This window comes from Hemiscyllium ocellatum, chromosome 2, assembly GCF_020745735.1.
Source record: "Hemiscyllium ocellatum isolate sHemOce1 chromosome 2, sHemOce1.pat.X.cur, whole genome shotgun sequence".
In the NCBI taxonomy this organism is placed as follows: domain Eukaryota; kingdom Metazoa; phylum Chordata; class Chondrichthyes; order Orectolobiformes; family Hemiscylliidae; genus Hemiscyllium; species Hemiscyllium ocellatum.
In genome coordinates, this window is record NC_083402.1 from 86,949,410 (window position 1) to 86,967,760 (window position 18,351).

The 18,351-nt window shown below is 41.1% G+C and overlaps 1 protein-coding gene across 1 annotated transcript in view; it reads right to left on the reverse strand.

Annotated features, from left to right (window-relative positions):
• The window catches only part of frmd3 (FERM domain containing 3), a 221,537-nt gene that overhangs the window by 66,170 nt on the left and 137,016 nt on the right, over positions 1 to 18,351 (reverse strand). Inside the window, exons 8-9 of the mRNA XM_060845125.1 lie at positions 14,877 to 14,965; positions 4,718 to 4,781 (exon numbers count right to left, since the gene is read on the reverse strand). Of these exons, the coding sequence (XP_060701108.1) occupies positions 4,718 to 4,781; positions 14,877 to 14,965 (153 nt within the window). The remainder of the gene's footprint in view (positions 1 to 4,717; positions 4,782 to 14,876; positions 14,966 to 18,351) is intronic.

An 18,351-nucleotide genomic window follows, 5' to 3' on the forward strand; every position in this document is an offset into this window, starting at 1 on the left:
GAGTTCTTATTATCAGAAGCCAATACAGTATGTTGTTACATTAACTATTTTTAATAGAATCAAAATGATCATGCAGCTGCAGATTACATGCAAGTAGAAATCTCTTTAATACTAGCTATGTTCTTATTTTGGTTATTGCTTTATAAGCCCTGCACACAAGAATCCCCAAAGATTCAGCAAAGAAGAGGAAAGAAATTGATGAGGTAAGAGAAGAACAAAATGACAGTAGATTACCTAAAGACAAAGAAACAACTTATGATTGTTTCTATTACTATGTAAGTAAGAGCTTAGTGAAAATAAACTTCGGTTCATTAGAGGCAGGCAGGTGAATTTGTAGCAGAGAATAACGAAGTGGCAGAGATACTAACCAAATATATAGGCCTGGATTTTTGCTGAGCCAAATGACTTGAAACCTCTTTGAAAATGGCAATTGGGTCTCATTTCAAGCTTCCTGATCCCATTCCCAGGGTTTCCAATTTCCACCAGGGCTATTCAAAGGTGCAGGCTGGTTTAATGGCATGAACAGGCAACCTGGTCTCCAACCTTGCCGGGTTTAGTGCAGAGACAGGCATGGCCGACAACTTTGCAATTTTGATGGAGTTGGGCCAGTTTCTAAAGGGCTTATGGATCATGATGCTCACTGTCCACAAGCCATGTTCTGACCTTCCCTCATCACTCATCATGGTTCCTCATGTCCCCAAGCCAACCTATGCCCCCTTCAATCAAATCCCATGGTTTCTCATGCTCCCATATGGCACTTCATTGCCCACAACACAACATATCGAATAATGAACCAAACAGTGGCAATGAAATGTGCAAGAAAATCTTTTCATAAGAAGTTATTTGTTCATTACTTTCCACAGCAAAAGTTTCAAGCACTTGTGTTCTTGTAACTTTGTATAAGTAACAAATATTATTTAAATGGAGACACACTACACAAAGCAGCCACACAGAGAATGACAAAAAAGTAGCATCCAAGGTTAGTTTGTAATAGGAAAGGCAAATGGAATGTTGGCCTTTATTTCAAAGAGAATGAAGTATCAAAATGTGAAAGACTTGTCAAAGCTATACAAGAACCTGGTCATACCACATCCTGAATATTGTGAGCAGTTTTTGTCCTCTTATTTACAGTAATATATACTTACATTGGTGGCAGTCCAGAAAAGGTTGGGCATGGAGGGACTTTCTTATGAGGAACGTTTTAGCAGGTTGGACTTGTACTCATTGAAGTTTAATAGAATGAGAGGAGACCTTACTGAAACATACAGGTTTATTAGGGGACTTGACAGGGTAGATATGGATAGGTTATTTCCCTTTGCAGGAAAATCTGTGACCAGAGAGTAGAACCTCAGAGTTGGGGTTACCATGTAAGACAGAAATAAGAAAGAATTTCTTTATCAGAGGATAATGAATCTGTTGAATTTTTTTACTGCAGAGTCTAAGTTGTTAAGTATAGTCAAGGCTGAGATAGACAGATCTTTAATAAGTAAGAACATCAAGGGCTATGTGGAAAGACAGGAAACTGGAGTTGAGGATTATCAGATCAAATCACGATACAATGTATAGAAACAATGAAACCTGCAAAAACAATAAGACGGGTAAAGAAAGATTCTTATAAAAACGAGTCATTCGTTCACTACTTTCTGCAAGCCAATAAAAGGTCAATCATCCAGACTCTGAAAGTGTCAATACCATAAATGAGGCTTGGCTGAGAGCCCAAATATCACTGGAGTGCTGAAATGGATGAGGCCCAGAGGAAACATTGCTTGATTAACAATTCTGGCTTTCTGTTCCATCTTGTCAAGTGTATAATGTTTATTTAGACCATAGGAGTAGAAGTCATTCAGTCCAGCAAGGCAAAAGTGGGTACTGCAGATGTTGGAATTCAGAGTCTAGATTAGAGCAAGTCTGTCCTTCCATTCTAGATGTTGATCTTCTCAATGCCACTAATCTCCATATCCTTTAATGTTGTTAATCACCAGAAACCTATTGATTTCTGTCCTGAACACACTCAATGATTCAGTTTCCATAGCCCTCAAGAGTAGAGCACTGGTTCCCACGTGCTGCATGATGGAGTAGATTTCCATTCTCCTTAACATGCATGGTGACAAATTTGATGCTGCCTGACCTGCTGCGCTTTTCCAGCAACACATTTTTCAGCTTCAGTAATATATACCACGGATTTGGAGGAGTTGGTAGCTCGGACGCAAAATTTTTGCGGCATACTTCTTACCTTGGCCACCAGTTAAAAACCACTGGAGTAGAGAATGCCAAGGATTCAGTATCCTCCAAGTGAAGAAATTCCTCCTCCTCAAACTTAAATGAGGTAGGTTGTGACAGGAGGTCAGGGGTGAGGGCTAGAGTTTTATGAAAACTGAAGAGAACAAATCCTACAGCACTGATGAAAATTCTTTAAGCAGCCCAATACTACAGCAAACGGTCCATTTGCTGTCTCCAACCTCTTGCCCAAGTTGGCTGCCCCGACTGCAGATGGCTTCCACCCTCCAGGAATGAAGTCATTTTCTCCAGAAGCAAAGGCACAAAGCAGGAAATTCAACATTAATTGCCTCTTGAATGAAACTTCATATTTTTATATCCATTGAAGCCAAAACAAATACCAGAAGTCATGAGGAAGACAGAGTCTAGAAGGAATGAGCTTAAACAAATCAGTGTAAAAAAACTTGACTGGAGAAATTAATGAGGAGGAGGAGGAGGGTCAATGTTTCGGGCAAAAGCCCTTCATTAGGAAGGGTTCATTCCTGACGAAGGGCTTTTGCCTGAAACATCGACTCTCCTACTCCTCGGACGCTGCCTGACCTGCTGTGCTTTTCCAGCACCACACTCCCAACTCTAATCTCCACCATCTGCAGTCCTCACTTTTGCCCTGGAAAAATTAATGAGTCTAAGTGGCATGGACCTGATGATCTGCATCTTATGATCCAAAAAAAAGTCACAACCTAAAAATTGGATGCATTGCTTTTGATTTTCCAGAATGTTAGATTCCAGAAGAGTTTCCTAGAATTAGAAGGCAGCAAACATAACCCTGTTCTTTAAGAAAGAGTGAAGAGAGGAAATGGAGTTCTAAAGGTCAGTGAACCTAACATCATTAGTGAGATAATCAATTATAAATAATCGGAGCCCTTAGAAAATTGGATTATATTTAAGCAGAGTTAACATCAGTTTATGAATGATAAATTTAATTTGACAAATTTGATAAGAATTATTTGAGGATGTAACTAGCAGGTCAGATAAAAGAGAACCAATGAATGAAATGTATTCAGATTTTCAAAAAGCACTTAAGCTGCCATGCAAAAAAGTTTATGATATTTAATTATGTCACAAGGGATTGGGAGTAATGTATAAGCATGGAATAAGGATTATTTAATTGATAGAAAGCAAAGAGTAGAAATAAATATAATACTTTCTGAAAGGCAGCCTATAATTAGTACAGTACACTTAGGCCTCAACTATTTACAATCTATAGTAATGACTAAGGTGAGGGGGCAGACTGTCAAATATCCAACTTCTCTGACAATATGCAGATGAAGAGTGGATCTGAGGAGAGTACAAGCAACCAGAATTGGTTTTGAATATTAGCCATGAGCTTGCTGAATGTCAAACTTCACAATGGGCTCACTGGCCTACTCCTGCTTTTATTTCATTATCGCGATACTATGGGACCCTGTGAGAGGTTTTCAATGAGAACACATAACATACGGTAATGACTAGCCTATTGCCTTTCTGCTTGTCCCTGAACCTTTCCTATAAAAATTAAGCCAGGAAAACATCAAAATCAGCACCCTCAATATCTTCTTTAAAATGATAATTAACAGCAATTGAGTTTCATAATAAAATGTACTTAATCTTATGCTGTGAACATAATGTGGTTGGCATGGGAAGATGAGTGGGTAGGTTTTTTTTAATTGGACTATTGATAGATAGTAAGGAAGGGGGCATACATACTTCAGGAGGTACTCTGTGTGCATCAGGAGCACCCCTCAAAGATGTTACCACCCAACTCCCTGCCTTTGTCACTTTTCACTCACCACTCCTCTCTTTAGCCACAAATCAAATTAGCTTGCAGATTGCAAGAGTAATACTTTTTTTCACTGAGGGATGGAAGTCCCATTCTCGATTAAGGCTATCTACGTATGTTATTGCTGCAGAATGATCTTTTGTAATGTGTGTCATGGGAACTGGGGAGGAGAGCAGTATACTGTCCCCACCACCACCACCCCTACCTTGTAAAACATAACTCTGCAAGACCTTATGTTCTGATCTTGTTTCTAATCAAGAAAGATTATGTGATTGTGATAAAAAGTTGTTCTGCTTGAAATAGTTATGATTTCTTTGGCAGTACTGGTGCTTAAGCAGCTCATCAACAGCTTGAAGTGTGAAAATGAGAATGAATGCAGATACACAGTCCTTGGTGTCAGTTTCTGCCTCGTGAAAACACATTTCTGAAACATGTTTCTGATGGAAATACTGACATGCATCTGGAGGTTTAGTACACAGAAACAGGCTGACTTTAATAATTGTTCCTAATGGAGAGAAAACATGCCCATATATTCATATATAAAATGTTATTTGCAGTGTATGCTAGGAGACAGACATGCACAGAACAAGTTTGATAGTCAAGTCTGTTGGCTTTTAGATCTTTATCGCTTTTTTTCCTGTCTTTTCCATGTTATTGTGCACTGACAATATAATATCTAACCTCTTTCTGAACACCATGAACATAAAATGTCTTCCCATCGAATTTCAATTTGCTGACATCAGACCTGGAAAAAGAGGAAAAAAACACATGAGGAGCTTAGGAGAAAATGAGGACTGCAGATGCTAGAGATCAGTCGAGAGTGGGGTGCTAGAAAAGCACAGAAGGTAAGGCAGCATTCGAGGACCAGGAGAATCAATATTTCCGGCAAAGGTCCTTTATCAGGAATGAGGCTTGTGGGCCAGGAGACAGAGATAAATGGGAGGGGGTGGGGTTGGAGGGGGAAGTAGCTGAGAATGCGATAGGTACATGAAGGTGGGGGAGAAGGTGATAGGTCGGAAAGGAGGGTGAAGCGGATAAATGGGAAAGGTGATGGACAGGTCAAGAGGGTGGTGCCGAGTTGGAGGCTTGGGACTGGGATAATGTGGGGGGAGGGGAAATGAGGAAACTGGTCAAATCCACATTGATCTCATGTGTTTGCAGGGTCCCAAAATGGAATATGAGACGTTCTTCCTCCAGGCGTTGGGTGGTAAGGGTTCGGTAATGGAGGAGACCCAGGATCTGCACATCCTTGGCAGAGAAGGAGGGGGAGTTGAAGGGTTTAGCCATGGGGCAGTGGGGTTGGTTGGTGCGAGTGTCAGAGAACATCATATTCTGCCTTGGGACCCTGTAACCACATGGAATCAATGTGGATTTCACCAATTTCCTCATTTCCCTTCCCCCCACATTGTCCCAGTCTCAAGCCTCCAACTCGGCGCCACCCTCTTGACCTGTCCATCATCTTTCCCATCTATCCACCCCAACCTCCTCTCCGACCTATCACCTTCTCCCCCACATTCATCTACCTATCACATTCTCAGCTACCTTCCCCCCAATCCCACCCTCCCACTCCCATTTACCTCTCAGCCTCCTGGTCTACAAGCCTCATTCCTGATGAAGGATTTATGTCCGAAACATCGATTCTCCTGCTTCTCAGATGCTTTTCCAGCACCACACTCTCGATACATGAGAAGTATGACAATGATGGAAAATTAATCAAATGTGTTACTCTGCAAACATGGGAAATGTAAAAATATGATCAGTTTAGAAAAATATCAAGCCAAAAAAGAATATAGAAATAAGAGGAGGCTATTCACCCTTTTCCATCTGTTCAGCCATTCAAATAAATTAGGTTGGATATCTATCTTAATTCCAGCTACACAGCCTGATACCATAAGTGTTAATAGACTATCACAAAAATCAACCAATCTCAGTTCTGATATTTTCAATTAACCTAGCCACAACAGCTTTTGAAGGACAGAGTTGTAGATTTTCTCTATTCTTCACGTGCAAACTATTATGATCCCTGCAATTAAAATTTGAGATGAAGGCCGTTTGTTCTCTCCTAGAAAAGCATTATTCTCTCCTGACTCCACCAAATAGTATTTTAGCTCTAAAATCCTTTTGTTTCAGGGCTTAGTTCCTTTGGTCCCCAGTGACATCCTTATCCTGTCTGATTTCAGTGGCCAGACAATCATTTACTGCCTGTTTCCCAGGTCTGGAAATAGGCAGGAGGCTGTTAAAATTGGTCAACTCGCCTGGCTGCTGTCCTTCTCAGATGAGTACACTATTTGCTTCATTGCTTGGAAGCTAAAAATGAGAACGACATGTCAAAAGTACTTAATTGGCTGCACTTTGGGATTTCCTAAGGAAATCAAAGGAACTACATATGCAACTGATTTATTTTTCTTTATTTCTTATTTTCAGAGCTTTCTATGAAATCACCCTATTTTGCACAAGTTTCTTCAGTTTTCTTGCAATAGATGAACGAACTCCTTGATAAGGTTTACCAAAAACTTGCTGTGAGTTTTATACTAATACTGTAGCTACTTAAATAACACCACATAAAAATGTGAGTATAGATGTCACTTTAGGAGTTCCAATTGTGCTGAGGAATACAGGTTCACAACAAAGTACACAACATAATGTAGAACAACATTTAAGACATTTTGCATTAAACCCATATTACAATAACAGGTTAAGACTGTTCAATATGCCAATGAGATAGTAGGCATTATCAAAGGTCATGATGCAATGTCGTTTGATCTTGCTCTCCCTTGTAGCAAAATACAGTCACACCTTGTTGCAAAATACAGTCACAGAGATGCTTCTTCAATAACATTAATGTTTTCCTTACTTCAAGCACTCTCAATTTTTTGTTTGCAGCACAGCAAGACTAAGAATATTACTTGGAGGCAATGAGTAAAAGAACAAATTAGAAAGGTCTCAGCCATTGTCAAAATGCTGCAAACAGGTCACAGGTCCTGCAGGTGTATGCTGAGTGGGTGAGATGATTTACAATTATTACACACGCCAGCTTCGCTAAAAACCTAGCACAGTGCAAGTCAATACAATATTATATAGAATGGGTACTTATGCAGACAATATCCTACTCAGGCGAATGTTAGATGCTAAAAAAGCTATGGAGAAGGAAATAACAAAAGCACTCAATGACTACTTCAGCCAACAAGCAAAGAAACACCTACTGTCCGAACTTGTTTTGCCACTTTAAATGACTTATGCACATATAAACTGAGGTCTCTCTGTTTCTGCACTTTAGAGTTATACATTTTATGCTATGTTGTCTGTCCATGTTCTTCCTACCAACACACAGCATTTCACTCTCCTCTACATTGAATCTGCCACTTATCTGCTGACTTCATCAACTTGCCTATGTCCTTCTAAAATTTCCACTAACCTTTTCATAGTTTAAAATGCTTTCATGTTTCATATTAATCACAAGTTGTGAAAGTTTGCCCTGGACACCAATGTCTATTAATATATAATCCAGAAAAGCAAAGATCTTAATACTGATTCATGGGAACTCAACTGCAACCATTTGTCCAATCCAAAGAATCAACTATTAACAATTTCTGTCTGTTTCCTGTCACTTAGCTATTTTTAAAAATTCTGTACCATGACTATTCATCTTATTTCATGAGTTCTAATTTTGCTCACAAGTCTGCTGTGCAACACTGTATCAACAGCCTGTTGAAAGTTCATACTCTACATCAACAGCACTGCACTCACCAACCCTCTATGTTATCTCTTTAAAAACTCCAGCAAGTTAGTTAAATATGACTTTCCCTTAAGAAATCCATGCTGGTTACTTAATAACCCACATTTGTCCATGTGTCCATTAATCTTGTTTTTTCAGATGGTAACCAGGGAGGTCCGGGTGCTACATGTGCATAGTTTTTAAGGAGGGTCACTCGACCTGAAACATTAACTCTGATTTCTCTCCACAGGTGCTGCCAGACCTGCTGTTTTTCCAGCAATTTCTATTTTTGTCTCTGATTTACAGCATCCGTAGTTCATTCAATTTTTATGTGTGTAGTCATTTTCTCCCGCACTTGTGGAAATCCAGCAATGGCAGTGAATAACGTTGGCTATTTATTCTTTGAACAGCCTAGTAAATTCATTCATTCTTTGAAAACTGTGATTTCCTGAATGCAGTTGTGTGGGGCAAACTGTGATATACCACACACATCCTCAGTGCAACCCTGGAAAGACCTGCAGGTGGGAGATAATGAGGACTGCAGATGCTGGAGAAGTCAGAGTCTGTAAAGAATGGGCCTGGAAAAAGCATAGCAAGTCAGGCAGCATCTGAGGAGCAAGAGGGTTGACGTTTTAGACATAACCCTTCATCAGGACTCTGCAGGTGATGGAGTCATTGACAGTGTGTATTGCTTACTAATCCAAGAGTTCATAGAACTTCCTGAAGAATGGTCAAAGGGGAGTGATGACATCCTGTAATATTCTCAGCCAACTCTGGTAATGCCACTCTGATAGTTGAAGCTAGCTGTACTGGCTCTGAGATATTCAATAGAATGGTCATGGACCACCCTCTATAGATTTCTCGACAGCTGCACCAATTTACCAGTTAGCAGAAACAATGAGTGTACTTCACTCATCATCTTGCCTGCCTGAGATAATCTGTGAACAAATTGCAGGGAACAATGTGGTCAGGAGGAAAGGTCTTGAAGTCTCTGCTGGCCACATTGTTCCCTGCAATTTGTTCACAGATTATCTCAGGCAGGCAAGATGATGAGTGAAGTACACTCATTGTTTCTGCTAACTGGTAAATTGGTGCAGCTGTCGAGAAATCTAGTGGGCACATCCACATAGAGTCATAGAGATGTCCAGCATGGAAACAGACCCTTCAGTCCAACTCATCCATGCTGACCAGCTATCCCAACCCAATCTAGTCCCACCTCCCAGCAACCGGCCCATCTCCCTCCAAACCCTTCTTATTCATATATCCATCCAAATGCCTTCTAAATGTTGCAGTTGTACTAGCCTCCACCACTTCCTCTGGCAGCTCATTCCATATACATAGCACCCTCTGTGTCAAACTTTTGCCCCTTAAGTCTCTTTTAAATCTTTTCCCTCTCACCCTAAACCTACACCCTCCAGTTCTGGACACCCCCACCCCAGGGAAGAGACTTTGTCTATTTATCCTATCCATGCTCCTCAATTTTGTAAACCTCTATAAAGGTCACCCCTCAGCCTCCAATGCTTCAGGGAAAACAGCCCCAGCATATTCAACCTCTCCGGTAGCTCAGGTCCTCCAACCCTGGCAACATCCTTGTAAAACTTTTCTGAACCCATTCAAGTTTCACAACATCTTTCCGATAGAAAGGAGACCAGAATTGCACGCAATATTTCAAAAGTGGCCTAACCAATGTCCTGAACAGCCACAACATGACCTCTCAACTCATGCACTCAATGCTCTGACCAAGAAAGGAAAGCATGCCAAATCCCTTCTTCACTATCCAATCTACCTGCGACTCTACTTTCAAGGAACTATGAACCTACACTCCAAGGTCTCTTTGTTCAGCAACACTCCCGAAGACCTTACCATTATGTGTAGAAGTCCTGTTAAGATTTGGTTTCCCAAAATGCAGTACTTATTTAAATTAACCTCCATTCGCCACTACTCAGCCCATCTGATCAAGATCTCATTGTAACCTGAGTTAACGTTCTCATTACCCACTACACCTCCAATTTTGGTGTCATCTGCAAACTTACTAACTACAGAGGAACTTTGATTATCTGAATAAAAATTATCCGAATATCGAATTATCGGAATGGGATCTCAAGGTCCCAATAGAAACATTACGTCAAAGCGCTGTTTCAACCCTGATTGCATCTTTTGTTTACAGGTACAATGATTAAAAATGAACTTGGCTCACTGAAATGCTGCCGAGCACAGTATTGGACAGTCCAGGCACCGTCTCTAAATGACTGACCTCCTGCTCTCTCTCTCTCCCCACACTTCCCCTGGAGTTCTACATAGTGGTGTCCCCTTAACCACCCTTCCCCAGATAATCTTTCCAACATTGTCCTATACAGGGCAAAGGTGGAACTTGTCAGAACATTGCAGTAAAATGTGTGTATGGATGTGTGTGTGCAAATAGAGATGTGCGCGTGTGTTTGTGGTGTGTCTTGCTTACCCCACAAAGGCAGCAGCAGTCTTAATATTGGTGTCCAGTCCGGCTGCCCCGGTGGGTGGGTGGGGGGAGGTGTGCAGCGGACAGGGGCGCGGGGTGGGGGGGTGGGAAGCTGGGTTGGTGCGGCAGGGTGAATATGGGAAGGTGGTGTTTGGGTGAGGGAGGACTGGGATTGGGGGTGGGCAGGAGCTGTGTTTCAAGACATCTAGCACTTCCTTCTCTGTAATATGGTCATTTTGCAAGATGTTTCCTCATATTCCATATCTTCTATGTCCTTTTCCACAGTAAACACTAATGCAAAATATTCATTTAGTATCTCCCCCACCTCCTGCAGCCTTGCTGATCTTTGAGGGGCCCTATTCTCTCCCTAGTTGCTCTTTTGTCCTTAATGTATTTGTAGAAACCCTTGGATTCTCCTTAATTCTATTTGCCAAAGCTAGCTCATGTCCCCTTTTTGCCCTCCTGATTTCCCTCTTAAGTATACTCCTACTGCAATTATACTCACTTGATAGATTCATTTGATCTATGTTGTCTATACCTTATATATGTTTGATTCCTTTTCTTAACCAAACTCTCAATTTCTTTAGTCATCCAGCATTCCCTATACCCACCAGCCTTTCCTTTCACTCTAACAGGAATATACTTTCTCTGGATTCTCGTTATCTCATTTCCAAAGGCTTCCCATTTTCCAGCCGTCCCTTTACCTGCAAACATCTGCCCCCAATCAGCTTCTGAAAGTTCTTGCCTAATACCATCAAAATTAGCCTTCCTCCAATATAGAATTTCAACTGGTCTATTTGCTGGCCCCAAAGTGCTCGACTGACACCTCAGTCACCTGCCCGACCTTATTTCCCAAGAGTAGGTCATGTTGCACCTTCTCTAGTAGATACATCCACATATTGAATCGGAACATTTTCTTGCGCACACTTAACACTATGGCAGCCTCAATCTACGTTTGGAAAGTTAAAATCCCCTACCATAACCACCCTATTATTCTTACAGATAACAGATCACCTGGAAAACTTGTTTCTCAATTTCCCTCTGACTATTAGGGGGTCAATAGTACAATCCCAATGAGGTGGTCATCCCTTTCTTATTTCTCAGTTCAACCCAAATAACTTCCCTGGATGTATTTCCAGGAATATCTTCCCTTCGTACAGCTGTAATGCTATCCCTTATCAAAAACACCTCTCCCCCTCTTCTCTTGCCTCCCTTTATGTCCTTCCTGTAGCACTTGTATACTGGATCATTAATCCACCAGTCCATCTGCCTTCCCTGTTAGGCCTCTTGCCTTGAAATAAATGCAGTTTAATTTATCAGTCCTACCTTGTTCTCTGCTTTGTCGTTGCCTGCCCTGACTGTTTGACTCACTTCTTTTCTCAATAGTACCAGTGTCAGATTGATATTTTTGCTCACTATCTCCCTGGGTCCCACACCCCACCTTAGTAGTTTAAAACATCCTGAGCTGCTCTAGCAAATTTCCCTGCCAGTATATTAGTCCCCTTCCAATTCAGGTGGAATCCGTCCTTCTTGTACAGGTCACTTCTACCCCAGAAGAGATTCCAATGATCCAAAATGTGAATCCTTCTCCCATATACCAGCTCCTCAGCCATGCATTCATCTGCTCTATCCTCTTATTACTACCCTCACTAGCTCGCAGCACCAGGAGTAATCCAGATATTACTACTCTCGAGGACCTCCTTTTTAAATTCCTGCCTAACTCTCTGTAATCTCCCTTCAGAATTTCAACCTTTTCCCTTCCTATGACGTTGGTTCCAATGTGGACAATAACCTTCTGCTGGACCCTCTCCCTGTGAGAACATTCTGCACCCTCCGAGACATCCTTGATCCTGGCTCCAGGGAGGCAACACACCATTCCGATTTTTCGCTGCTGGCCACAGAAACATCTGCCTGTGCCTCGGACTAGAGTCCCCTAACACAATTGATCTCTTGGAACCCGACGTACCCCTCACTGCATTAGAGCAAATCTCGATACCAGAAATTTGGTTGTTCATGCTACATTTCCCTGAGAATCCATCACCCCCTACATTTTCCAAAACAGCATACTTGTTTGAAATGGAGTTAGCCACAGAAGTCTCCTGCACTACCTGCCTACCTCTCTAATCTTTCCTGGAGTTAACCCATCTGTGTGACTGTAACTGCAACTTTTCTCCCTTCCTATAACTGCCATCCATCACATCCCCTTGCTTTTGTAAATTCCTCATTGCCTCTAACGGTCTCTCCAACCAATCGATTTGATCTGATAGGATAAGCAATCAATAGCATTTATTTCAGGTATAATCATCAGTAACACAAACGCTCCCTAAACTCCCACATTCAACAAGAGCATATCACTCTACTAAAGGCCATTTTTGATTCTTTCTATCGACAGACCCAGAAAATAGCACTGTCTTATTCCTCCAACAAGCACTGGTCCATGCTAACTTAATACTTATGGCTTATATTTTCAAGTTTAATCAGGAGACATATCTCAATAAAACATATAATCAAGAAAGAACCCACTCTACTCACTATTGCAGACTTACTATAAGGCTACACTTAGAAATATTCAATTATCTGTTTCTGTTCTGTGATCTCTCCCAAACATGCTCCTCCAAGATTAGTTGTGAATTTCACTGTTTGTTCATTTTCCCAGATGCACTCTGATGTCCAGCAATACATGAATTTAATGGCAGTGGCAGTAACTGCACAGGTTCACTGCTGTGTCAGTTAACAGTGTGGGTCTCTTTCTCTCTCGCTCTCTCTCTCCTGCACTGACCTCACCATGTGCTGTCTTTGTCTGTTCCTCCCATTTTAAAGGTGCTGTTGTTTTGACTTTTTTTTTCACGGTGGCACAGTGGTTAGCACTGCTGCCTCACAGCGCCAGAGACCTGGGTTCAATTCCGGACTCAGGCAACTGACTGTGTGGAGTTTGCACATTCTCCCCGTGTCTGCGTGGGTTTCCTCCGGGTGCTCCGGTTTCCTCCCACAGTTCAAAGATGTGCGGGTCAGGTGAATTGGCCATGCTAAATTGCCCGTAGTGTTGGGTAAGGGGTATGGGTGGGTTGCGCTTCGGCGGGTCAGTGTGGACTTGTTGGGCCGAAGGGCCTGTTTCCACACTGTAAGTAATCTAATCTAATCAAACTTCAAAAACAATGCAAACAGCATATAAAACAGTAATTGCTGCCCCTGGAATTAGAGGAAATCACCTCCAACACCTAAATTACCTCAAAAAGGAGCAGCCTTTGGGTAGAGGACTACCCAGAATACCCCAAGCAAAGCCCTTTACGTACATGAGAGTCACCTAGCCACCACTCATTCCACCATATTCAATAGAATATGGGAGGTTCATTGCTGAGATTTCTTCCTGTTGATGCAATCATGTGCATGGACACTGAAACAAAGATTCTGGAAATGGATGCACCACTTTTCTGCCCACAATTATGTTTTCTTCTACAGTCTCCTGACATTGCCCTTCCCTGAATGGTCTGCCCTCCTCCCTCTATCTAGCACAATTTCTAAAACTGATGCTAGGTGAATGAAAGAGTAGAGACAAGATAGAATGGCATTAATATGTGAAATAAAAAGCAGACAGTAACAGGAAGTACAAATTTAAGAATATAAAGATAATAGCAGAGACAAAACTAAAGGTTCTGTATCTGAATGCGCATCGCATTCAAAACATAACAAATGAAGTGATTGCACAAATGGAAGTAAGTATAATCTGATAACCATGAAAGAGACATGCTGCAAGTGATTAGATTGGGACCTGAATATTGAAGGATAATACTTCATTGTATTGAAGGATATTGAAGAAGAACCCCCACAACTACATCCCTGAGCCTTTAGCTCCCACATCCTTGCACCTTCCTTTTGTTTCCCTTCCTTTGTCACTAATCCCTGAACCATTCCTCTTAAACAGTCATCTCTCTTTTTCTCTCATGCCTTTGGTCAGCCATACCCTCTTCCTGTTAGACTGCCACCTCCCTCTCCCAGTTGGTTAGCCATGCCCCATTGCTTTTTGACTGCTTCAAACTGATCTCAATAATTGTGCGCTGTTGAATGTTGTTCCCCACAGAGTTAAAAGCAGCTGCTGTTTACTCAAACAATTAGACTGCCTTCCTGCTATATGCCACTTGTATGCAGTCATGAATCTGAAGGCATGTGTATCTCATTCACAGATAACTCAATTGAAATAAAACATTATTAATTCTAGCAAGATTGCCATTTAATGAGCATAGATGACACAGCACTGCAATTCGCAGTCAAAATTCTGAGAACATTTAATCCCCTAATTTTTTTTTCCGATGAGGATGATGATTTTTGTGCTTCCATAAAATCAAGATGCCAAGCTCCTGCTCACAGGATTTTGCCGATCAATTATGCTTCTCAGATGAAACCTGATATGCTGAGCTTTTACGGATTTTTTTTATTTTTAAATGGTTCATGATGTATTCTGAGCTCCTTGATTAAATAACAGGTTATGGCTTTGAGATCAGTTATTCTATCACAGTTTAAACATTAATCATGATATAAACCACAATTACATATCAAAGCCAATTTTGATGCTCCTCATCTGTATCAAATGCAGCACAATCTTAAACTCATATTCAGACACATTCTTTTTGCATTTAAATGCACAAATGCATGGTGAACATAAGCAAATTTACCATTTTAGGAGATGAATCCTTTTATTCCCTTGGAACACAACAAAACCTGTGGCAGTGAATCCAATGAAAGTTGTAGCTCCTGATGAATCCTTAGAAGAAAAAGATAAAATTTAGAATACTTTCAATGCAATGCAACCTCGAAGTAGGCTAGTTAATTCTTAATATTTCTATAGCGCATTTTTCTCCACCGTTTTAAGATAAGTCTTACTCAGTTTAGCTTAGATGTTTTTTTCAGTTTAATTATATTTTATTGGAACCTTCCCAATTATACCATCCTAATCAAATAGTCATTCCATGGAGACAGAATGTGTGTGTGTTCCCACTATATGACTTTCCAATTGGCCTAACATGCAGTCCCATCTCCAACTCTGGCTAATTGTAAAGATGTGCACAGATCCAATGTGAAACGAAATCAAATTTTGCGGCCAATCATATGGTAAGAACCATCAGCAAGGAATTATGAAAAGGTTGAAGAGATTTGGGATTTGAGTCTACTTTTTGATGAATCAAAATCACTATAAGACCAAATAAATAAAAAGTTTGCATATGCCTTTGAAAATAAGAGGCTAATGGGATAGAGTAACAAATCATTAAAGTAGTGATGTGAGTTTTCAAGGTCATAAAAATCTGCACAAAGCAGTTTTGTTTTAGAGCTAAAATTGAAATGGAGACTTCTGCTAAGCTTGTGTAGAATCTTGGTTAGATCACACTTATACATATTGTACACTGTTCAGCTCTCAATACCTCAAAATGGATATAGGTACTGGAGAAGGTGTAAAAATAATTTACAGGATAATACAGGAAGTTCTCAACAGGCTGGAGCCGAACTGATGGATTATCTAAGAGGCATCTTGAAACTACAAAGAGGTTTAATAGGGTTGACATAGAAAGTATTTCCTCTTGTAGGTTTGCTCGCTGAGCTGAAAAGTTCATTTCCAGACGTTTCATTACCTTACTAGGTAACATCTTCAGTGGACCTCATGCAAAGCAATGCTGAAACTTCCTGCTTTCTATTTATATGTTTGGGTTTCTTTGGGTTGGTGATGTCATTTCCTGTGGTGAAGTCACTTCCTGTTCCTTTTCTCAAGGGGTGGGAGATGGGGTCTAACTTGATGTGTTTGTTGATAGAGCTCTGCTTGGAATGCCATGCTTCTAGGAATTCTAAGAATGCCATACTTCTAGCCAATGAGGACCTTCAAATCAGTGTCTACAGAAAAACATACAGACCAAATATTGAGCTACAAAAGCAATAATCCCAACACCCACAAACAAAGCTGCATCAGAACATTATTTCAATGAGCCAACACACACTGCAGACAGAGGAACTACACAGAGCAGAGGAAAATCACCTACATGGTGTGTTCAAAAAGAATAGGTACCCAATGAACACGGTCTGCCGATTTCTCAGCAACAAACCCAAACAAGCAGACAAAACGTGTCCAGAAACTCTAGTCACTCTCTCCTACATCAAAGACATCTCGGAAATGACTACACAGACCCCTTGGCATCATGGTAGCCCACAAACCCACCAACACACTAAAACAGCAGCTAATGAACTTGAAAGATCCTGTACAATGAGCAAAACTAACATCATTTACAAAATACCATGCAAGGACTGTAACAAACACTACATTGGACAAACAGGCAGAAAACTAGCCACCAGGATACATGGACACTAACTAGCCACAAAAAGACATGACCCTCTCTCACTAGTATCCTCACATACAGATGAGGAAGGACACCACTCCGACTGGGACAATACATCCATCCTAGTACAAGCCAAACAAAGACATGCATGAGAATTCCTAGAAGCATAGAGTTCTGGCTGGAATGCCATCAACAAACACATCGAGTTAGACCCCATCTACTACCCCCTGTGAAAAGGAACAGGGAGTGACTTCACCACAGGAAATGACATCACCAACCCAAAGAAACCCAAACATATAAATAGAAAACAGGAAGTTTCAGCATTGCTTCGCATAAGGTCCACTGAAGATGATACCTAGTAAGGTAATGAAATGTCTGGAAATGAACCTTTCAGCTCAGCAAGCAAACTTACATCCATAAACATTTCTGTGTATTCAACAGAAATGGCACAGCTCATTAGCATAGAATGGATGTGTCATGACTGCTGTCAAGATAGTGAATACTCAATGCAAAGATCTGGTGTGTACAGTTCCATGACAGCTGGATGTTAATAGAAGGGCAGCCTTAGGGTTAAGGAGTATTTGCTCATTGATGTGCGTTGCCAGCAAAAACATGTGTGCAGTTGATAGTAACTTGTAGTACTCGGAATCTTAAATCTACAAGCTCTCTCTTTGTTTAGAGGGAGTGAAAGGATGATAAAGTCCTTCCATACAGTGTCTCTGAAACTCCCTGATCCAGTGTTGGGAAATGAACTCTGAGTTGTTGTTCATGTCACCTGTTCCCATCTGGAAGGGTCCACAGGAATAGAAGTTTCGGCTCACAGTGACCCGATGACCAGTGGTCACACTGGCCTTGTCATGTTGTGAAAGAGGCGGAAAGTTAGGCAGAAGATACAGAAGCTTGAAAACATGCACCAACAGGTTCAAGAGCAGCTTCTTCCCCACTATTAGAATATGAATGGGCCTCCGTACTTTCACTCTAATGTTGATCTTGCTTTGTGCACCTACTGTGCAGCTTTAACCTTCTTTGCCTCACTCTGTCTAAGCACTGCACTGCCTGATCTGCCCGTACTGCTCATAAACCAAACTTTTCACTGAACTTAGGTAGAAGTAGGAGAAGTGTCTCTCAAAGACTTTTAGCAGAAGTCTCCAATTGAGAGCACCCTCCTCCTTTTCCCTCTCCACAAAACTTTCCCCTCTGCTTTTTGACTTCATTTCCAAATCTCTTGCATAACAGCTGTTGTCTGAAATAATCTGCAATTACAGTTCCAATTATTGACTTTCTCTTGACAGATCAATTCATCCATTGACCACTTTGTTAAAATTCAGCGCCACTCCCTTGAAATTTCTCGTAAGTTTACTACTCCCACCCATAACGCTGAATACAGTATTTCTGCTTAGGTAATTTTGCCGTAGACCCAAAGGACCATAGGGCTGTTCTCTCTTTAAACAAAGATGGCAGGTGGTGAGTTTAACCTCAGGATAACCGTGCTCAGGTGAGAGGCAAGATTTGGAAGGCAGGACAGTGCACTGCTCATGTCACTCTGTCACAAATCAGCCATGTAGCCAACTTAGCAAATGCACCCTTAAAGGTTAACTCTTTAAATAATGCCAGAAGGTAGTCAGTTGTGCTACTGAAAGCACTTTCAGCTGGGACAGTTTTCAGAGAGAGTGTTAAATGGACATGGACAATCCAAGACAATAAGTTGTGCACCAAATTAGCACTGGAGGCTGTTTGACATCATGGTCTGCTCATTTTACAAGCTTTCAGCACTCAGAGAACAAACCTATGCAAGAGATTTGTAAATCAGAATAGCTGTGTGGATTGA